The 23,925-nt window shown below is 41.0% G+C and overlaps 1 protein-coding gene across 9 annotated transcripts in view; it reads right to left on the minus strand.

Annotated features, from left to right (window-relative positions):
• The window catches only part of LOC132883485 (neurexin-1a-like), a 602,912-nt gene that overhangs the window by 574,606 nt on the left and 4,381 nt on the right, over positions 1-23,925 (minus strand). For 2 of the 9 annotated variants that reach the window (XM_060917168.1, XM_060917167.1), the window contains exons 2-3: positions 23,712-23,718; positions 19,769-19,779 (exon numbers count right to left, since the gene is read on the minus strand). The exons of the other annotated variants lie outside the window; for them this stretch is intronic. In XM_060917168.1, coding sequence (XP_060773151.1) covers positions 19,769-19,779; positions 23,712-23,718 — 18 coding nt within the window. The remainder of the gene's footprint in view (positions 1-19,768; positions 19,780-23,711; positions 23,719-23,925) is intronic. 9 annotated transcript variants of the gene reach the window in all.

The following is a 23,925-nucleotide window of genomic DNA, read 5'->3' on the forward strand; positions in this document are numbered from 1 at the left end:
GCTTCAGAAATGAAAGGGTTACTGTCCTGAAAACATTAAAATCAAGTTATCCAATGAGATTTTTTTTAGTTTGTCTCTAGGCTGTGAAGAGTTTAGAGCTGGCTCACTTACTGGTTAGGACTTCATTGCTGGGACAGAAGGCCATGGCAGTGTATGTTTATGTAGGAATTGACAGATGAATTAACCAATCAGATTTTGATTTATAGTGAGAGGGACCAAAAATGTATTGCCCTTGGCCTTCTTGAAGGCCAACGCGAGCTTAACCGTGAGTTGGCATCGTCAGTACAGCAGTGAAGTCACCTTCCAGCCAGTGTAGCGTTCATCAGTAGTGTTAGTAAATGCTAATAAAGTGGTCAAGCCAGTGCTGGCGAGAGCAAGTAGCACAGGCTAATGACAGAGAAACTAAGGTTTCTGTCTCCAGACTCTTCTTCCACACTGCACGCTCGCCACGGTATCTTTCCCTCAGACTTAAGTATTCATTTCCCAATGTAATTTATTTAGTCAATATCGACAACCACACACAATGGAGCTACCTGGCAGCCTGCCGCTAATCCCTTGCAAAATCCTTTGCCCTGTTGCTTTTTTGGTGAGTCTGGCTAAGGTTTGGCTGAGCTCAAGTCCCAGCTCTAATCGTAACAGTTCGCCACTGCTTCTAAATATGCACGAAGAATATCTACTGAAGTTTTGGTAGCCTTTTGGGTGTTCAACACGTCTTTCTCTTTCCCAGTGAACAAAGAAATGTTTCTGCACATGCGCAACAGAAAAATCTCATTGAATATTCGCATCAGCTCCGACATGTGACATCATGTTGTCTTGACAACCATGCAATATCATAAACCATATTCAACGCTCATTCTCCATTGGGTAGAGTGACATAAGACATGTAGGATAAGTGAAATGATAACAATATTGCATGCTATCGAACCAAATGAATGAAACCCGGTAGAAGGGAATAGATTACATGTTTTTATTCCATCGAAAAAGTGTCCCGTACGTATAATAATTTCTGATAACAGCACAACATGTAATGAGTGATTTATGAAATTTGGAATAATCGGTTATGGTATACGTGAAATATTTTGGACGAAAGTCTTTAGTTAAATTAGATGATGATAAATTCATGTTTCTTGGTAAAACAAATCTTTATAAAAACTTTTTTGAAAGTTATGTTGTTTTCTCCTACAGTATAGGCTTAATACAGTGGTGCTTGAAAGTTTGTGAACCCTTTAGATTTTTCTATATTTCTCCATAAATATGACCTAAAACATCATCAGATTTTCACACAAGTCCTAAAAGTAGATAAAGAGAACCCAGTTAAACAAATGAGACAAAAATATTTTACTTGGTCATTTATTTATTGAGGAAAATGATCCAATATTACATATCCATGAGTGGCAAAAGTATGTGAACCTCTAGGATTAGCAGTTAATTTGAAGGTGAAATTAGAGTCAGGTGTTTTCAATCAATGGGATGACAATCAGGTGTGAGTGGGCACCCTGTTTTATTTAAAGAACAGGGATCTGTCAAAGTCTGATCTTCACAACACATGTTTGTGGAAGTGTATCATGGCACGAACAAAGGAAATTTCTGAGGATCTCAGAAAAAGCGTTGTTGATGCTCATCAGGCTGGAAAAGGTTACAAAACCATCTCTAAAGAGTTTGGACTCCACCAATCCACAGTCAGACACCTTGTGTACAAATGGACGAAATTCAAGACCATTCTTACCCTCCCCAGGAGTGGTCGACCAACAAAAATCACTCCAAGAGCAAGGCGTGTAATATTCAGCGAGGTCACAAAGGACCCCAGGGTAACTTCTAAGCAACTGAAGGCCTCTCTCACATTGGCTAATGTTAATGCTCATGAGTCCCCCATCAGGAGAACACTGAACAACAATTCTGTGCATGGCAGGGTTGCAAGGAGAAAGCCACTGCTCTCCAAAAAGAACATTGCTGCTTGTCTGCAGTTTGCTAAAGATCATGTGGACAAGCCAGAAGGCTATTGGAAAAATGTTTTGCAGACGAATGAGACCAAAATATAACTTTTTGGTTTAAATGAGAAGCATTATGTTTGGAGAAAGGAAAACACTGCATTCCAGCATAAGAGCCTTATCCCATCTGTGAAACATGGTGGTGGTGGTAGCATCATGGTTTGGGCCTGTTTTGCTGCATCTGGGCCAGGACGGCTTGCTGTCATTGATGGAACAATGAATTCTGAATTATACCAGCAAATTCTAAAGGAAAATGTCAGGACATCTGTCCATGAACTGAATCTCAAGAGAAGGTGGGTCATGCAGCAAGACAACGACCCTAAGCACACAAGTCGTTCTACCAAAGAATGGTTAAAGAAGAATAAAGTTAATGTTTTGGAATGGCCAAGTCAAAGTCCTGACCTTAATCCAATGGAAATGTTGTGGAAGGACCTGAAGCGAGCAGTTCATGTGAGGAAACCCACCAACATCCCAGAGTTGAAGCTGTTCTGTACGGAGGAATGGGCTAAAATTCCTCCAAGCCGGTGTGCAGGACTGATCAACAGTTACCGGAAACGTTTAGTTGCAGTTATTGTTGCACAAGGGGGTCACACCAGATACTGAAAGCAAAGGTTCACATACTTTTGCCACTCACAGATATGTAATATTGGATCATTTTCCTCAATAAATAAATGACCAAGTATAATATGTTTGTCTCATTTGTTTAACTGGATTCTCGTTATCTACTTTTAGGACTTGTGTGAAAATCTGATGATATTTTAGGTCATATTTATGCAGAAATATAGAAAATTCTAAAGGGTTCACAAACTTTCAAGCACCACTGTATATTATATTTAATATCAGAGTGAAGGAAGAAGAGACCTAGCTAGTTACAGTGAGTTATTTTTAGATTGTCACAATTTAAATTTATTCAAAATTAAATCTGACGTGTTGTCCCCTTCTTTCACTGAGCAAACGACGAATATCACATTGTAGTTTTGTTTTTGGACATATTAAATCTTAAAATATTATATGATTACATTTTTTAACTTCATTATGTTAAATATGCAACAATACAACTAAAAATATGAATACAAACTACTTAACACATTAACAAAATGTGACATCGCACACACTCTCAGACTCACCTTTGACAAAACAGATGTGTTTCATAAATTTTGGCTGGTGCTGGATGGATTATTTTATATATGAGAGAGACTGCAGTAATATATCACCGTCACACAGGGAGCTCACTGTCGTAAACATATTTAATTCAACGTGACTTAAACAAGCGTGAGATCCTGGGTTGTGGAAAACTGAGGTGACAAGAAGGAGTACTGTGGGTAAATAAATAAAAACGAATCTGAAATATTGATGTTGAGGATGAGTTGATGTCCTCGAGCAAATTTCTTTCAAAAGTCACTTCAACAAAAAATTTGCCAGACGTCCGAGTCGCGACAGGTTTGATCGCCTTTCGAGTCAACATTCAGATTCTGGATGATCGTTTAATATTTTATATTGTTTGTTTCACTCAGTGTAACCTCAGTTTTATTCATGATGAGACACTTTTAGTTCTGATTGTTGATATTTTTTGCCAAGTTTTTCCATTAACATGAACTCATAAATGCTCCAGGATTTTTTTTTTCCTTTTCACATTTTCAAAAACATAAAAAGGGAAAAAAAATGTTCATCTACAATATTAAAATAAATAATAAAAAAGCTAATTGACAATCATGAATTAATTACAGGCCAGAATCCATTGTGATTATCAGAACTTGTTCTGAATGAGGTTTGCACAGTTTGATGGCAATACATCACACCATTCCCGAAATATGCCAACACTTCCTGTTTGGCGACTCATTAAATTCAGACAAACCCCACACACACTCTGGCTTATCAAAAATAAAAGAAATTAATTTGTTTAGGTTCGGTTCACGATGCTGTGATCCACATTTTGTGATCATTCAACAAAGTTTGTGAAAAGGAAAGAAAAAAATCGAAAAGAATTCACAATGGTGGAAAATCCAGTATGGCGGAAATTAGAATCATGATATACACCAATCAGCTATGAAATTAAACCCACTGACAGGTGAAGTGAATAACACTGATTATCTCATTACAATGTCACCTGTCAATGAGTGGGATATATTAGTCAGTAAGAGAACAGTCACTTCTTGAAGTTGATGTGTTGGAAGCAGGAAAAATGAGCAAGCATAAGGATCTGAGCGACTTTAATAAGGGCCTAATTGTGATGGCAAGATGACTGGGTCTGAGCATCTCCAAAATCGCACATCTTGTGGGCTGTTCCCGGTATGCAGGGGTTAGTACCTATCAAAAGTAGTCCAACAAAGGACAACCGGTGAACCGGCGACAGGATCATGGGTGTCGAAGGCTCATTGATTCAAAGGCTAGCCCAGATGGTCCAATCCCACAGAAGAGCTACTGTAGCAGAAACTGCTGAAAAAGTTAATGCTGACACCTTTCTGTTTTAGCCAGAATTAACTTTTTCAGCAGTTTCTGCTACAGTAGCTTTTCTGTGGGATTAGACCATCTGGGCTAGCCTTTGAATCAATGAGCCTTCAACACCCATGACCCTGTCGCCGGTTCACCAGTTGTCCTTCCATGGACTACTTTTGGTATGTACTAACCACTGCATACTGGGAACACCCCACAAGATGCGCCATTTTGGAGATGCTCAGTCCCAGTCATCTCATCTCATCTCATTATCTCTAGCCGCTTTATCCTGTTCTACAGGGTCGCAGGCAAGCTGGAGCCTATCCCAGCTGACTACGGGCGAAAGGCGGGGTACACCCTGGACAAGTCGCCAGGTCATCACAGGGCTGACACATAGACACAGACAACCATTCACACTCACATTCACACCTACGCTCAATTTAGGCTACATCCACACGACAACGGCAACGAGATGTTATTTAAAAATATATCGTGTCCAAATGGGCAACAATCAGTAAAATATCAGGTCCATATGGCAACGCAACGCTTGCTGAAAACGATGCAATACACATGCCACACCTCTAGGGGCGCTGTAAGACGGTCCCTTCGGAGACACCAGAACAATAGAAGAAGTAAGGACGCATGCGCATAAACTATTATGCGCGAGACTTCATATTAGCCACAAAGTCGGGAAAATCTGTTTGGAAAATTACATTATAATGACCAAATACAATGAAAAGTATTTTTCCAGTCTCACCTGTGAAAGGTAATCCCATGTGATCTCATTTGGACGGTAAACCTGTTGGTACAGTTAAACGCAGCTAATCTTTATTCTCCGCTTTGACCTTTCCAATATGGCGGCGAGGATGACCTATGATTCTACGCGGAAGGCGGCGTCTTTAATGGTCCGGAATAAATTGAATGCTACACGTTGATGGAATAATTTGTTGTTTCTCACCTGTGAAAGGTAATCCCATGTGATCTCGTTTGGACGGTAAACCTGTTGGTACAGTTAAACGCAGCTAATCTTTATTCTCCGCTTTGACCTATCCAATATGGCGGCGAGGATGACGTATGATTCTACGTGGAAGGCGGCGTCTTTAATGGTCCGGAATAAATTGAATGCTACGTTGATGGATTAATTTGCTCCTCTACGCCCTTTTTGAGGAATGTATTGTCGGACTTAAACCATCATCTGAAGAGGTGAGATCGCTCCTTTTTTTCGCTATTTTTGCTGGCGGGATTGACTCTGCCCTATGGGCTATTCTCTCTCTCTCTCTCTCTCTCTCTCTCTCTCTCTCACTTTGCACCATTACACAATAAATATTCACTGTGAAAATATTTTGTAAGCGCATTTCATGAACCAAGTTATAGGATTTGTTGACAACTCGCATCGCAATGAGATCATTGGCACTACTGGTGTTAAGAATCAGACCATTTCATAAATGAATATTTTGCTGTAGAGCTGCAGTGTTTGTACAATTGCATGTTTTTGCTTCACTATTACTGTCACTATTCTGCTTCTTGCATTACTACTGTGAACTAACACTGAACATAATAATAATAATAATAATAATATCCAAGCTCGTGTTTCACTCTCACTAGTGCTCTGTAAGGCTTTTTCCTGGTGATAGCCTGGTGATATTCGTTACACTTCTACCCGGCGTGAAGCACTCACAGTCATGTGGTTGTGACGTCATCGTAAACAAATCCGTTCTACTCATCCAGACGACTTCACAACGGCAACGTTGCCAGATCTTTCCACTCTGGAACCCGTTCTCAAAAAGATTGCGTTTTGGGCACCCAAAATGCCGGTGCCGTGTGGACGCCAGGCCTAAACGATAAGCAATTGTATCGGAGTCACCTGAATCCGTTGACGTGTGGACAGGGCCTTAGAGTCACCAGTTAACCTAACCTGCATGTCTTTGGACTGTGGGGGAAACCGGAGCACCCGGAGGAAACCCACGCGGACACGGGGAGAACATGCAAACTCCACACAGAAAGGCCCTCGCCGGCCACGGGGCTCGAACCCGGACCTTCTTGCTGTGAGGCGACAGCGCTAACCACTACACCACCGTGCCGCCCAATATTAAAGAATAATAAAAAAAATGATAAAAATAAAACAGCAGAAATAACGCTTGTGGTCAGATCTAAGCATTATTTTTTCTTGCTCCTCTGCAACAGGGTCTCAGTTTCATGGTCGTCTCCCACAACCTGGACTCTTTGGACAAGCATGAGGAACAAGAAAATGGTTTCAGAGTTGAAATTAGAAAGCACTTCTGGATAAAAGCGTCTGCTGAATGCTGTGAAAGTAAACGTGGATCTTTGCGAATACGAGCCGTCCTTTCTGTCGTGCCTGTCGTGAGGAGATACAGCAGTCTCTGATTTATCAGTAATGGAGTGATGCGAGTCAGCTGAACTTTGCTGTGTGACGTTCACAGATTAATGCTTTCACCACTTTTCCATCGTTAAAAGCATCACACAGCTCAGCTTCCTCTTTATTCCTTTTACAGTGCAGTTACGGAGGGGACGTGATGGCTAAGTGTCCAGCCACTCTGTTGATAATTGATGGAAAGCTGAAGCCACAGACGGCATCTGGTGCTGGATTACGGAAGTGTGTGTGTGTGTGTGTGTGTGTGTGTGTGTGTGTGTGTGTGTGTGTGTGTGTGTGTGTGTATGTGAGGGATCCAGCTCTCAGCTTTCTCATCCTTACACGATGTTCATACTATTTTCCTGACAATTTCAGACTTGTACTTGAAGCAAAAGTGCAGAGATAATGGCGAAATGTTCCTCTAAAATTGGACCTCAGTTCCTCCACACTGGCATGATGACGTCTGTGCTCTTCTCCACAGTGTACCTCTTTAAAATGATAAAATGGCTGGTCATGATCATGCCATGTGAATAACTCAACAATGAAACCCTTAGGATTGAGGCTGTGCGTTTTTCTTACAACTGATCAATAAAAATCCAAAATAATCAAATAATACACTAATAATCTGATGTGTGCACCAAAATCCAAACCTGGTATCGATATTTTTTATATTGGAATAAACGCTAAATCATTCGTTAACATGGATAGATGTCTCCTCGTGTATTTGCTCTTCTGTTTCTTTCTCTTCGACGTGATCCTCTGGATAATCACCGAGTATATTATAGTCCTAATATCTTTAATCTCAGAAGTTGCATTACACATGTTTCTCACGCAATATCACTGAAGTACTCAACTAATTTCACCTTCGGAATAGGATTACAGGGAACAAGATTGGTGGGTTGGTTATACCTATAGAAATTTCTGAATTTTTTAATCATATTTTTAAAAGTGGTTTGGATGCGAACAGGATATCATGCATATCTATCTATCTATCTATCTATCTATCTATCTATCTATCTATCTATCTGTCATTTATCAGCTGGGAGGTCCATATCGTGAAATACCGTGACCGAGGTCTTGAAAGTACTGAGCGAGGCCCTCTGGGCCGAGGTCAGTATTCAAGGCCAAGGTCACGGTATTTCACCATACGGACCGACCTTAAGCTGGTAAATAATATTTTTTTCTTTACCAAATTCTAACAGAAAACGAGAGCGCCCGAAAGGGAAAACCGAGCCAAGCCGCCATTTTGAATCCTCATTCACAGTTGTAATGCAAATTTCTTCCTCCTCGGTATACAAGTGCACTTCCATGCCAGGAAAAAACCTACATTTTGCCACCTATGTAGTCCCCTATTTATACAAATAGGAGTCATTCAGGATTCAGCCATGTTTTTGCTTGGAGTTAGCAAGTTACAGGTTTTTAGCTTTCTCCTGAAATGTTTTCTTTTATATTTCTTCTTCCTCATGGTAGTAAAACTCGCTTTCGCTGTGAACACTGTCGTTATTGCTGTCCATGCTGTAAAATTAATGCTATTTTGAATCCTCATTCACGGCTGTAATGCAAATTGCTTCCTCCTCGGTATACAAGTGCACTTCCATGGCAGGAAAAAAAATACATTTTGCTGCCTATGTAGTCCCCTATTTATACAAAACTGCGTCATTCAGGATTCAACCATGTTTTTGCTCGGCATTAGCAAATTACAGGTTTTTAGCTTTCTCCTGAAATGTTTTCTTTTATTTCTTCTTCCTCAGGGTAGTACAACTCGCTTTCACTGTGAAGACTGTCATTATCGCTATCCATGCTATAAAATTAATGCTATTCTCCTGAGAAATGCTGGCAAAAATTTCTAAGATTTTTGATAATCTTATAAATAAATCTTATAAAAAAAAAGATAAATGTTGACAAAAAATGCTACTATGTTTGTTGTTGTTGTGAATGAGCAAGTCACCAGAGGTCTGTAGCCAGGGTCTGTAACTGGGGTCCATACAGTAGGATACAGACCCGCTCGCCAGCCAATCAGAGCGCAGGATTTGGACCGCGAAAAAAAAAAAAGTTTATATTGATTTAGTTATTTTGATTGTTTCTTTTTTGTTTAACTATTTTTCACAATGTCTGTCCTTTTGAGGAGTTGTGTTTGCTTCCAGATTATTGTGTTGTTAAAAGATCCCAGGTGTCCAAAATTCTATTCATAAATAGTCGTTGTAGGAGGAGCTAACTAATTCTTACATTTCCTGAAACCAGAGTTAATTTTTCGAAGTCAAAACAGGAAGCAACTCCCAATTTCTCATTTGTAAGGATTCATAAAAACAAAAACTGATTCTCGTTTTTTGTTTGTTACTTTTGAATTATTGCTGTAATGGTTTTGCTTTCTGGAAGAAATTTTATAATTTCATCTGCACTACCCGCTTTACACACACACACACACACACACACACACACACACACACACACACACTTTCTCCAGGTTAGGAACAGAACATGAGCTTCAGTATTATCTGGTGAGTATTTGGTCTCATTTCCTTCATTTGGACGTCATCACTGGGGGAAAAAATGCAAAAAAAAAGACAAACTGGGTGATGGAGTGTGAACATTCATGCTGGGAAAGCAGGTGGTGTTACGCGTGAAGCAGCACGTTGGTATAGCATGTGAGGCAGAACGTGAAATGTTCTCCACATCATGGGTGTTACAGATCATCAAACTGTGAAAATGCATTTTTAAAAAAGAAAACAAAAGCAAGGTACAGCTGATTTTGTGTGTTAGATGTCAAACATGGGGAAAATGATGTTCCTGGATGTTAAGAGATTTTTTTTTTTTGCAAACAAACAGCAGGAACTATTATTATATTCTTCCTCGAAGGGGTTCACAGGACTACAGTGCCTTGAAAAAGTATTCATACCCCTTGAACTTTTTCACATTTTTCCACTTTACAACCACAAACTTAAAAGTTTTTATTGAGATTTTATGTGATAGACCAACACAGAGTAGCACATAATTGTGAAGTGAAACAAAAATGATAAATGGTCTTCAAAATTTTAAACAAATAAAAACCTGAAAAATGTGGTGTGCATTAGTATTCAGCCCCCTGTCCTCTGATACCTCTAAATACAATCCAGTCCAATCAATTGCCTTCAGAAGTCATCTAATTAGTTAATAGAGTCCTACTGTGTGTAATTTACTCTCAGCATAAATACACTTGTTCTGTGAAGGCCTCAGTGGTTTGTTAGAGAACGCTGAAGAACAAACAGCATCATGAAGACCAAAGAACTCACCAGACAGGTCAGGGATAAAGTTCTGGAGAAGTTTAAAGCAGGGTTAGGTTATAAAAAATATCCCAAGCTCTGAACATCTCAAGAAGCACTGTTCAATCCATCATTCAAAAATGGAAAAAGTATGGCACAACTGCAAACCTACCAAGACATGGCCGTCCACCTAAACTGACAGAGCGAGCAAGGAGAGCACTGGTCAGAGAAGCAGCCAAGAGGCCCATGATCACTCTGGAGGAGCTGCAGAAATCCACAGCTCAGGTGGGAGAATCTGTGCACAGGACAACTATAAGTCGTACACTCCACAAATCTGGCCTTTTTGGAAGAGTGGCAAGAAGAAAGCCACTGTTGAAAGACAGGCATAAGAAGCCATGTAGGGGACACAGCAAACATGTGGAAGAAGGTGCTTTGGTCAGATGAGACCAAAGTTGAACTTTTTGACCTAAATGCAAAGTGCTATGTGTGGCGGAAAACTAACACTGCTCATCACCCTGCACACACCATCCCCACTGTGAAACATGGTGGTGGCAGCATCATGCTATGGGGATGCTTTTCTTCAGCAGGGACAGGGAAGCTGGTCAGAGTTGATGGGAAGATGGATGGAGTTAAATACTGGGCAATTCTGGAAGAAAACCTGTTGGAGGCTGCAAAAGACTTGAGACTGGGAAGGGGATTCACCTTCTAGCAAGACAATGACCCTAAACAGACAGCCAGAGCTACAATGGAATGGTTTAGATCAGGGGTCATCAAACTACGGCCCGCGGGCCGACTCCGGCTCGCCACCCCCCTTTGACTGGCCCCCCAGCCCCTCTGCCCCCCATCACTTGAACCGGCCCTATGAGGCAATCCCCAAAAGTGGTCATGGCCTATTTTTTTAAATTGCTTTTTGGCAAATAATAACATGTCTGCATCTTGTATTTTGTTGATTTTATCAATTAAAATTGATATTTAGTTATAAAATTAACTATTCATATTTTCCAAATTTTCGTCATATGCTCGCAATCAAGCAGTGACAGGCAGCGCACGCACAGAGAACTGTCAGTGTTCAGGACAGCAAAATGGCTAGCGGTAAGCGAAAAGCTGACAGAGAGCGCAGAGTTTTTAAAGAACAGTGGGCCACCGATTATTTTTTCGTTCAGTGTAAGGACCGTGCAGTTTGTCTTGTATGTCAAGAAAGTGTGTCGGTTTTCAAAGAATATAATCTGCGTCGTCACCACGAAACCCGCCACAAAGAGTATGCTAGTTTGCGAGGGCAAACAAGAGAAGACAGGATTTGGAGGATGAAATGTGGACTGGCTGCACAACAGAATGTATTCCTTCACCAAACTCAGATCAACCAGGCTGCTGTCTGAGCTAGCTATAAGGTAGCTCACCTACTAGCTACCCATGGAAAGCCGTTTACTGATGGGGACTTTGTTAAAGTATGCATGCTTGCTGTGGCCGAGGAGGCGTGTCCGGACAAGAAGGATGTGCTCAACGCGGTGAGTCTCTCCACACCTACAATAACCAGGCGAACCGAAGATTTGGGGGACAACGTGTATGACCAGCTGAATGAGAAAGCGTCAGAATTCGAGTTTTTTGCTTTGGCCATGGATGAGAGCAATGACGTGCAGGACACAGCACAACTGCTGTGATCTATTGATCTATTGCTCATATTATAATTTCACTGTTTTTTAAAATGTATTTATTTTAGAGGCCTATTTATTTGACCTTTATTAAGTGTTGCACACAATTATTGTTAATATTATTAATAATATCAACAGGCCTACCTCATCTCATCTCATCTCATTATCTCTAGCCGCTTTATCCTTCTACAGGGTCGCAGGCAAGCTGGAGCCTATCCCAGCTGACTACGGGCGAAAGGCGGGGTACACCCTGGACAAGTCGCCAGGTCATCACAGGGCTGACACATAGACACAGACAACCATTCACACTCACATTCACACCTACGGTCAATTTAGAGTCACCAGTTAACCTAACCTGCATGTCTTTGGACTGTGGGGGAAACCGGAGCACCCGGAGGAAACCCACGCGGACACGGGGAGAACATGCAAACTCCACACAGAAAGGCCCTCGCCGGACCCGGGGTTCGAACCCAGGACCTTCTTGCTGTGAGGCGACAGCGCTAACCACTACACCACCGTGCCGCCCACAGGCCTACCTACAATTTATAATTTTCCACTCACCTTTGCCAGTGTCAATCACCTCAACTAGGCAGATGTTTCTTACCTTGACAGCTTTGATGTTATTTTTATTAGAAAATAAATAAATGGAATATCTGTGGTATTTCAAATTAAAACAAAGTGTGAAGACTCGATTACTACTTTTGCAAACTACTAGTAAAGATAAACAAATGTGCCAGGAATCAAGTGTTGATATAGTAGTGTTGATATAGTAGTGGGGATGGCTGTGCCAGGCTCTACTACACGAGGCCTGCTGGTGGTCATATTTGTCTGGGTCATGCAATTCTATGTTATATAGCTGACCCGACCCCGGCCCCCCCATCACAGTCAGGAATGACAATGTGGCCCCCAGAGAAAAAAGTTTGGTGACCCCTGCTCTAGATCAAAGAATATGCATGTGTTAGAATGGCCCAGTCAAAGTCCAGACCTAAATCCCATTGAGCATCTGTGGCAAGACTTGAAAATTGCTGTTCACAGATGCTCTCCATCCAATCTGGCTGAGCTTGAGCTATTTTGCAAAGAAGAATGGGCAAAAATTTCAGTGTCTAGATGTGCAAAGCTGGTAGAGACATACCACAAAAGACTTGCAGCTGTAATTGCAGCAAAAGGTGGCTCTACAAAGTATTGACGCAGGGGGGCTGAATACTAATGCACATCACATTTTTCAGATTTTTATTTGTTTAAAATTTTGAAGACCATTTATCATTTTCGTTTCACGTCACAATTATGTGCTACTCTGTGTTGGTCTATCACATAAAATCTCAATAAAAAACTTTTAAGTTCATGGTTGTAAGGTGGAAAAATGTGAAAAAGTTCAAGGGGTATGAATACTTTTTCAAGGCACTGTATAATAAACACTACGCACAGGTTTGTAGATGTTAGTTTCCAGACGCTGCGATCTCCCACATGGAGAAAATGATTTTTAGGTCCACATTCATCACTCGATAAATTTTTATCCCCTTCAGTCATGAACAATGTGGTTCTGAGTGGACAAACTTCAAGTGTCAACCACAACACAGATTTTCCATTTTGTATTTTCGACAATGTACTAAATTTCTGGACATGGATGTTTCACAGACAAAGAAAAACGGCACGGGTGCCAAAACTTTTACCCTCCTCAAGAAATCGATGAGGACCTGAAAAATCATTGTAATAAATGTCAATTAGAGGCATGATCCATGGCTACCGAATTCCTTTTATAACCTGTATTTACATACTGGAAGCTGATTGGCTCGTAGATGTTCTGATGTAATAACACTCATCTGCCAATTGATCAGAACAAAGTCAGGTTTTCTTAAAGGAGCGTTTGACAAGGTTCAACACTTTCTCTGGCACTTTGGAAGTTGAACTAGATGTTTTATACAGTTGAATGAGATTTCCAGGCAGTTTACGTGCTTAGACAGCAATTTTGTGCGGTTTAAATATTTAAATAATTTAGTCACAACAGCCAGTAGCATTCAAGAAACGCCACAACACAAGTTGGCAAACTCTGGAGAACGGCAAAAAAAAATTTGCCTCAAGAAAGCAAGATAGGACGACACACAGGCAGCATGTTTACTGTGAAAAGCTACCACTGTAGAGTAAGACACACCTCTGGGGGCGGGACATGTACATTTAATTGGACAATCATGGAGTTGTGACGAGCTATGGAGCATGAAAATTTCTCATCATTTTCCCAAGATGATAAAATTAAAAATGAGAATATTGCTCTAACTTTTTTTTTTCCCTTAACACCAATAACAATAAATGAGCAGGGACAAGACAAGCTCTGACACACAACCTGCCATTTCAGGAGCATCATAAATAACGACTGTGCCATAAGATACGCCTCGTAAATCAATTATGTGCATATACACTCGTCGGCCACCTTATTAGGAACACCCATACACCCATCTGCTGTTTGATGCAGTTCTCTAATCAGCCAATCCCTTGACAGCAGCACAGTGCATCAAATCATGCAGATACAAATCAAGAGCTTCAGTTAACGTTCACTTCAAACCAGGGCTTTGAACCGGTTCAAGGAACGAAAACGAAAACTGGGAACTTTTTCTATTTCACATGGAACAGAAACGAAACCAGAAACTTTATTATTTTTTATGTTCCGGAACAGAAACGCTTATTAAAAATAATGGTAACCGGTTAATACCAGTTTTTATTTCGTTCCTCAAAGTTTCCGTAGCCTACAAATAAAAAAGTCATTCTTCTCCTGCGCAAGTTTCTATGACCCGCTGGGGTTCGCTTCCTGTGTGACGTTCGCTGACTGAATGGAGAGAGCGGGAGGGTGGACTACTATCACGTCTCCACATCTTAAATAAGAGGTAAATATTGCAGTATATCGTTATTCAAAAACATCAATTTCAAACACGATATCAATATATTTGTCCACGTTAATGAGAGGCTCACGAACATTAAATGACATTAACCTCTGTTAGCCTATCAATGCATAGGGCCTGACTAGCCTTTGGTAACACACTAAACAAATTATCTTTCATTTTTGGCACTTTTTCTGTTTGTGTAGATGGGAAGACATACTGAGAATCCAAATCGCCAACATTTGAAATAATAATTGTTTTGAATTATTTCTTGCCTTATTTAATGAAGGTTGTAATAGAATTAGCCTACATTTGGCTTAAGCTGGATGAGACAGAGACATAATTTTATAGCCATTTGTTAAACAGCTGACAGGGAACGTAATTAACCATTCCGGGAACGAATTTTTTTTGTTCTAACCGGTTCTGGAACGTCTATTTAATGGTGGAACCCAAAACCAGAAACGTTAAAATTCCGTTTCTGTTCGGAACGAACCAATAGGAAAAAATTCTGGTTCAAAGCCCTGCTTCAAACATCAGAACGGGAAAAATTGTGATCTCAAAGTGTGACTTTCTTTCACTGTGGTATGGGTGTTGGTTTGAGCCAGATGGACTGGTTTGAGGATTTCAGAAACTGCTGATCTCCTGGGGTTTTCACACACAACAGTCTCTAGAGTTTACACAGAATGGTGCGAAAAACAAAAAACACAGAGTTGAGTGAGCGACAGTTCTGTGGGTGGAAACAAACGCCTTGTTGATAAGAGAGCTCAGAGAAAAATGGCCAGATTGGTTTGAGATTTTTTGCCAGGAAGGATATAGTAACTCATATAATCACTCTTTACAACCGTGGTGAGCAGAAAAGCATCTCAGCATGCAGCAGCAGAAGAACACACTGGGTTCCACTCCTGCAGCCAAGAACAGGGATCTTAGAATCAAGCACAAGTTCCTATTAAAGTGGCCGGTGAGTGTGTATATTATAGGGCAGTGGTTTTCAAAGTGGGGGCCGCCAGGGGGCGCTAGGGGGGCCTCAGAAAGTTGGAGGGACGATAACAAAAAAATTGCGAAAAAGAATATATACTTTTTAAAAATAATTATTATTAAATATATTGTAATTAGTTTTTAATCATTATTATAAAATATAATTATTAATAATACATCATATCGAAATGTTGTTTGCCATGCTCATCTCTCCGATTGCCTGTGATGTTGCGGTTTGCGCCATTTATCAAGCTGCTTTGCTCCTCAAGCTAGCGTATTGCTAGCACAAAATGGACAGGTTTTTGAAGAAGAGACCGAAGGAACAAACCAACAGCCCTGCTGTGGAGGACACTGCTGCGAAAAAAAAACTAAGAAGTCCTGGCCAACTAAAATCCGAAAATATGAGGCAGCATACATTAAGTATGGCTTTACGGCCATACAGAAAAATGGCCATGATTGCCCGAAATGCGTCCTGTCTGGAGACCCTGTCAAACGAGTGCTTAAAACCTTCGAAACTTCAGCGTCACTTGGTACAAAAACATCCGACAGATGCCGAAAAAACAGTAGATTTCTTCAGACGCAACGAAGAGCATTTGGTCAGGCAATCTGCTGCATTCACCCAGCAAGCTACTGTCCCCGAGTGGGCCCGGAAGGCATTGTTTTTAGTCTCGTACCACATTGCTCGTGCTAAAAAACCTCACTCAGTTGGAGAAGATTTGATTTTACCAGCCACCAAAGATATTGTCCGAGAATTGCTTGGTGAGGATGCTGCCAAAAAAAAAAAAAATCGATGCTGCTCCACTCTCTGATAACACCGTGAGCCGATGGATTGGTGACATGGCTCAAGACGTATCTGCTCAGCTGTTGGAGCAGGTGAGAGCCAGCGAATACTTTGCACTTCAGCTGGATGAGAGCACAGATTTATCCAATGAGGCCCAACTGCTTGTGCACATCAGATTTATTTCACAGGAAAGATTTGTGGAGGAAATACTATTTTGTAAAGCACTTGAAAGAAGAACTACTGGGAAAGACATTTTTAAAGTTTTGGACGATTACATCGAGTCTAACGGATTGGACTGGACCCGTTGTGTGGGGGTGTGTTCGGACGGAGCCGCGGCAATGACCGGGAAGATCAGTGGAGTGACCGCGCTCATTAAGCAGGAGGCCCCGCATGTAGTGGCCACACACTGCATGCTCCATCGCGAGGCACTGGCCGCAAAAAGGATGGATAACGAGTTGAATCAGGTACTACAGGAGGTTATACAGTTTATTGTTTAGTGCGAAAATATTTGTGTTGAAAACGTTAGTTAATAATATTCTTATGCTAAACAAATGTAACAATTATTGAATATTGAATAAAAGTAAGAGAAAACATTCTAAAAGTTGATGTTTCTTTACATATTTTGTAGCATTGTCTGTGGGTTTACAAAGGGGGTCCCCGGCCAGAAGCTAATGCTGTTTGGGGGGCCTTGGCATGGAAAAGTTTGGGAACCCCTGTATAGGGTACAGAATTTTCATGTTCATCATGGGGTGTTTTTTTTTTCCTCATTTCTTTATTAAAATCTTTTAATTTGTACAGTCTCTAAGATGAAACCTTTTTTTAATGTTCTTTATTGATGTACTGTTTAAAAATTGTGTAGAACACAATAATAAATATGTAAAAATTTTATTTATGATTAATAATGCATATAATATAATGTTACTATTGATTCATTAGTAATCATTAATAAAATATAAAGTCATTCTTGTGAACTGAAGAGCAGCATTGCTTCCTGGGTGGTGGTGGTGTTGTGTCGTTGCTGTATTTTTTGTTGTTGTTGTTTTTCATGACACAAGCTCATATTATGTATCATTTGTGAAATTGTTTTGTCAGTAATCTTGCGTCAGTACTCGTACACTGCAGTTAATCTGACGTTCACTTTGGCAGCTCCATTTAATCTCCAAGAACAAAAGGGAAAAAAAAAAACTATTGTCAAGGAAAATCCATCTCATCTTCCGAGCGTATCTGTGGGAATCCTAATCCGTCTGTGTACGAGCTGGACTGACTGACACCCTCCACACATCACTTGGAACTTCAATCTGACTGCGAGCGAGGGAAAGCATGCCTCATTGTCACTTCCTTCTGATACGGCACACATTAAAGTGCGCCGCGTCCTCATATTGCTGTGTCTTTAGACGCCGCTGTCATCTTAGGGCCCTGACAGACAAAATACTTAACACAATCTCCCTAAACCACACACGGCTGTCAGACACAGCCTCAGGCACAAATCCTGCCTTGGGATGTGCGCTAGACATTTACGCACTCATTTGAAGGGATCCAGAAAATGTACAACTTACGACTGTGTAAGCACATCCCGGCTCTCTGTACGGAAATGATTACATTGGAGTTTAGTGACGGCTGATTAATTGTTTCTGCTCTTGCTGCGTTGCTTAAAAGCTTCATTTGCATCAAAGCTCTTATTTTAAACGATATGAGGCAAGAAAGCTATGCTTACAGCAGTGCACCAATGATGGGGCGTGGCTTAAAAGATGAGCATTCTGCATGAAACAGGCAGCTCGTAGCGACTATTGAAGTGGGCGAGGCTGGATGACGAAATAGTTTTGAGAAAACATGTTAAGCGTTAGCGTATGTGACTCATCATCCATGAGAGTTCTCAATTCTGATTGGTCAGAAGGTGTCGATTCATCTTCTACAAAAGGATTACGTTAACGCTCTCAAATACGTTATCGTTTCTATAGTAACGGCTCGTTTGTGAGCACATTTTTAAAAACGTGTTTAATGGTTAAGCTAGTGAAGTTTTCTGGAAGGAAACTTTATTAACGTGATGGAAAGAGTCTCCAGTGGAAGAGGTAAAGCTGTAACCGTGCTCCTTTCTATCGACGTAGAACGATGAATACTTTGCGGTTTCTCTGTAACATGATGACTTTTTTCTTTTAACAGACACCGCTCTACCTGTTGATTATTTTCCTGGAACAGCACAATGATTGTGCCACCGCTACCAACGAGTCCCACAATATCCCCAGTGGAAATTGCCATTAATGTTCCATCATGCTGTCGAAAAGGAACATCGTTTAATTTTATTAAGACATAGCCGCTATATGGCTTTCTGTGGTTAATCCTGATGAAGCGATGAAGGATCTGCTGGTATGGATTGACTGATAATAAAAATGAAAGACAAATAAAATTGAAATGGAGGCAAAGATTAAAGCTCTGAGCTAATTTATTATTTCCCATGATTAGACTGTCCGTATGTTTCTATGCTCATGTAAGCTACAGTAGTTATCGACCTACTGGACAAATCATCGCCTAAGAATATGAATATATATCAGTGGCGGCTGCTGATTTTTATAACAGGGGAAGCCCATTTTACGCATTCTTCGTAAAACCTGTAGGCCGGATATCAAAGCATAGAAAGGTGTGCCCCATTAGCATAGTGAACTAGACAACCCTATCTAGTGGCAGAAAGTATTTTTGCTTGTACATTTCATGTTATAGTCTGGCTTGCCAGGCTAGTGCCTCATATCCTTAATCAAAAATATCAAACATCCAAAAATCACTGGCTATTCAACGAAGAGCCTTGAACATCATACCCTGATATGCAACACAGAGTCTTTAACACAACACCCAGCTGTGCAACACATCCTTGAACATCTTCTGCAACACAGTCTGGAAATTCATAACCAGGTAGGCTATGCAACACACAGAACCTTGAATATTATACCCAGGTATAACCTATAACACAGAGCCCACCATTCTCTTAACATCACTGAACAATATACACACTTCAGATTCATGAACATTATATGACGCACACTATTTATACACAAATTCTGCCCTCCGCTCCTTTTCCAGAAAATGGTCTGTGACCCTGTCATACTAGCTGGTTGTGCTTTCCAGAGACTTCACCAATTTCTGTTAGCAGCTAGCACTGCAGATCCCAATGAGGCTCAAGCTAGCCTACAACCAGATTGAACTACAAATGAAATAAACGAGTGAATTCACGAATGATCAAACTGATAGAATGGATGAAAGTTAACGGAGCACAACGAGTAATATTTACATTTATTTACAGAGTAATGTACAGAGACATCAATGAGAAGAAACGTTTATATGAAAAGAAATTCGGACAGCACTTTGGCACACGACTACACTTTCTCGACATCCGCTATCTGATCATGCTTCCGTGTTCCTCGCCGACGCCGAAGTACAGAGCCTGCCCTCCTCATGTCTTTCAAACACCACCTCCAATAATCCTTCATCAGCCCGGCTTCTTGTCCCTCCCACTGTCTCGTTTAGTCCCAGAGAAGCCCGGCTTCCCTGGAAGTGACGATTTTGTCGATTTTAACCAATAACAACTAGCCGAAATTGGCTGTTCAGAGCACTCTCATAGACTGCAACGGATACCCGGCTGCCAGCGCATAGAGCCCATTGAAATAAGAAAGGTTACAGCCAGTGTTGCCAGATTGGACGGTTTTAAGTGCATTTTGGCGGGTTTTGAACATAATTTGGCTGGAAAACGTCAGCAGTATCTGGCAATGCTGGTTACAGCCTGGCAGCAAAGGTGATTCTCGTAGCGAACTGCAAGTTCGTCAGACATCACTCAAATAAGTTACAGGATAGTTATGAACGTAAATACAATCTTGGGCATATATTGTGTTAGGCAAGTTATTGTTTTAATGAGAATTCAACGTCATAGATGCCGCAGTTTGGGGAGAGAATTTTAGGGGAAGCTCGGCTTCCCTTGTTGTCTCTGAGAAATCGCCCCTGATATATATTATATATATATATACGCGCGCACACACACACACACACACACACACACACACACACACACACATCGTGTACTCTATCTCCAGATAGATAGATAGAGTACACTCACCAGCCACTTTATTAGGAACACCCAGCTGTTTTCTGCAGTTCTCTAATCAGCCAATCCCTTGACAGCAGCACAATGCATCAAATCATGCAGATACAAATCAAGAGCTTCAGTTAATGTTCACTTCAAACATCAGAACGGGAAAAATGGGGTTCTCAAAGTGTGACTTTCTTTCACTGTGGTATGGGTGTTGGTTTGAGCCAGATGGACTGGTTTGAGGATTTCAGAAACTGCTGATCTCCTGGGGTTTTCACACACAACAGTCTCTAGAGTTTACACAGAATGGTGCAAAAAACAAAAAACACCGAGTTGAGTGAGCGACAGTTCTGTGGGTGGAAACAAATGCCTTGTTGATAAGAGAGCTCAGACGAAAATGGCCAGATTGGTTTGAGATTTTTTGCCAGGAAGGATATAGTAGCTCATATAATCACTCTTTACAACCATAGCGAGCAGAAAAGCATCTCAGCATGCAGCAGCAGAAGAACACACTGGGTTCCACTCCTGCAGCCAAGAACAGGGATCTTAGAATCAAGAACAAGTTCCTATTAAAGTGGCCGGTGAGTGTGTATATTATAGGGTACAGAATTTTCATGTTCATCATGGGGTGGTTTTTTTCCTCATTTCTTTACTAAAATCTTTTAATTTGTACAGTCTCTAAGATGAAACCTTTCTTTAATGTTCTTTATTGATGTACTGTTTAAAAATTGTGTAGAACACAATAATCTCATCTCATCGCATTATCTGTAGCCGCTTTATCCTGTTCTACAGGGTCGCAGGCAAGCTGGAGCCTATCCCAGCTGACTACGGGCGAAAGGCGGGGTACACCCTGGACAAGTCGCCAGGTCATCACAGGGCTGACACATAGACACAGACAACCATTCACACTCACATTCACACCTACGGTCAATTTAGAGTCACCAGTTAACCTAACCTGCATGTCTTTGGACTGTGGGGGAAACCGGAGCACCCGGAGGAAACTCACGCGGACACGGGGAGAACATGCAAACTCCGCACAGAAAGGCCCTCGCTGGCCACGGGGCTCGAACCCGGACCTTCCCAGCAGAAGAACACACTGGGTTCCACTCCTGCAGCCAAGAACAGGGATCTTAGAATCAAGAACAAGTTTCTATTCAAGTGGCTGCTGAGTCTATATCCTATATATTTAAAGTGACTTGCAGTACTGACTTGTTTTGAAACCAACACAACACTTTAGGAAGTTAGCGTTGTGCTACAAGCACAACAGGAGCAAAACCAGCAGGAGTTTCACCATCAATCACATTTTGTTCCTTTGTTGCCAGTTATTGAAATGAAGAAACCAATACACCCAGTCATACGAGACCAGCATTATGACATCTCATTAAACCAACGCCAACTCACACAAAAACACGACACACTGACTGTAAAGGGAAACTGGTTTTTGTGTTTTCAGTTCAGCCAGGTGAGACCTTGAGAGCGTAAAAAAGGTCCCGTCGTGTTAAAAGAGGAGAGTGAGTGAGTGAGTCATGCTGCACATCTCCCTGATTTCTCTAATGACAAGCTCAGAACGAAGGCGAACACAAACACGAGTCGTGCATTAAAATGATTGTTTCAGCCTAACAAAGGGATTTGTGTGTGCGGCCGCGTGAAGGGTGCAAATCCTTTAATCCCTCAGCTTGATCAGTGTAATGAATAAATGCTTTTAAATTATTTAATGGATAGGTCAGAATCCAAAAATAGATAGTAAAAAATGAGCTTCATGTTTGTTTGTTTGCTTGTTTGTTTTTTCAAATTTGTACTCAAAGGAAGAATCTATCGTGTGTGCATAGCTGAGGTTTTATGATAAGCACCAGGCACTTGGACAGGAAATAAACCCAGTAGTGTCTCAATTCACCTCCCTGACAGACCAAACTCCTTCCCAAGTCCAGGAAATGATGTCATTTTGTCTGAGATAGGTGCGTGAAATTCAACATGGCCGACACTGTTTGTTGGAAAAGTTTAACTTGCCATCAGATGTACTGTAGCTCCGACACATGAAATGACTCTGAAATAAAATTAATGCTTGAACATATGTTGTGTGTCTACATTTCTTATGGTTTGGTCATGCATTTCGAAATTTAACACATTTATATATTTATTTGTGGAATCCCAACAAGGTCACCAGCAAATTAGCTCTAGCTAGCTCATGCTATCAGTGTGCTGATGAGTTATCACACTTCAGAAATGTCTAGATAGCCATCTATACAAGAAAATTATAGTGGACCTCCATACTTAAGAGAATATGGGAAAGCATTGACCTGATTTTTGATGTCTTTTGTAACCATACGATGACTGTACATACGTACTCCATCCATGTACCACCACAGGGAATCCAAGTGCAAGACAACATATCTCAAACACTTGACCACCAGACAATGAAATTTATATATTTATTTCAATAAGATGAATGGGTTTTTATCCAGTGCTGATTTTTAGTTTGCTTTTTAAAAAAAATAACGTCAGATTATTTACTAACACTAACACTATTTTTGGCAGTTAAAGGAACAGTCCACCGTACTTCCATAATGAAATATGCTCTTATCTGAATTGAGACGAGCTGCTCCGTACCTCTCCGAGCTTTGCGCGACCTCCCAGTCAGTCAGGCGCGCTGTCACTCCTGTTAGCAATGTAGCTAGGCTCAGTATGGCCAATGGTATTTTTTGGGGCTGTAGTTAGATGCGACCAAACTCTTCCGTGTTTTTCCTGTTTACATAGGTTTATATGACCAGTGATATGAAACAAGTTCAGTTACACAAATTGAAACGTGGCGATTTTCTATGCTATGGAAAGTCCGCACTATAATGACAGGCGTACTAACACCTTCTGCGCGCTTCGGCAGCGCATTGATATGGAGCTCAGATATCAATGCGCTGTCGAAGTGTGCAGAAGGTGTTAGTACGCCTGTCATTATAGTGCGGACTTTCCATAGCATAGAAAATCGCTATGTTTCAATTTGTGTAACTGAACTTGTTTCATATCACTGGTCATATAAACTTATGTAAACAGGAAAAACGCGGAAGAGTTTGGTCGCATCTAACTACAGCCCCAAAAAATACCATTGGCCATACTGAGCCTAGCTACATTGCTAACAGGAGTGACAGCGCGTCTGACTGCGTCTGACTGACTGGGAGGTCGCGCAAAGCTCGGACAGTTACGGAGCAGCTCGTCTCAATTCAGATAAGAGCATATTTCATTATGGAAGTACGGTGGACTGTTCCTTTAATTTCTGACAATTTCCAATTCTAGTTGCAGTTCCACCTCAGCACGGTAGATGGCGATAATAGTAACGACAACATCTCTTCTCTGGGATCTCACAGAGCTTCTACAGAAGATGTAGGTCTCACAGATGAGTTCTGTTCACAGACGCGACTGCTTTTTTGGTGCATCTTTGAGTGATAACTCATGGCTGTGTACTTCAAACGCGTAAAGGTTGGTTGGTCTGTCAGCGAATAGTCCATGCTAATTTGAAGAGAATTAGGAATCGGATACATCTAAAGCATTCATAACT

Source organism: Neoarius graeffei, chromosome 3, assembly GCF_027579695.1.
Source record: "Neoarius graeffei isolate fNeoGra1 chromosome 3, fNeoGra1.pri, whole genome shotgun sequence".
NCBI lineage: Eukaryota > Metazoa > Chordata > Actinopteri > Siluriformes > Ariidae > Neoarius > Neoarius graeffei.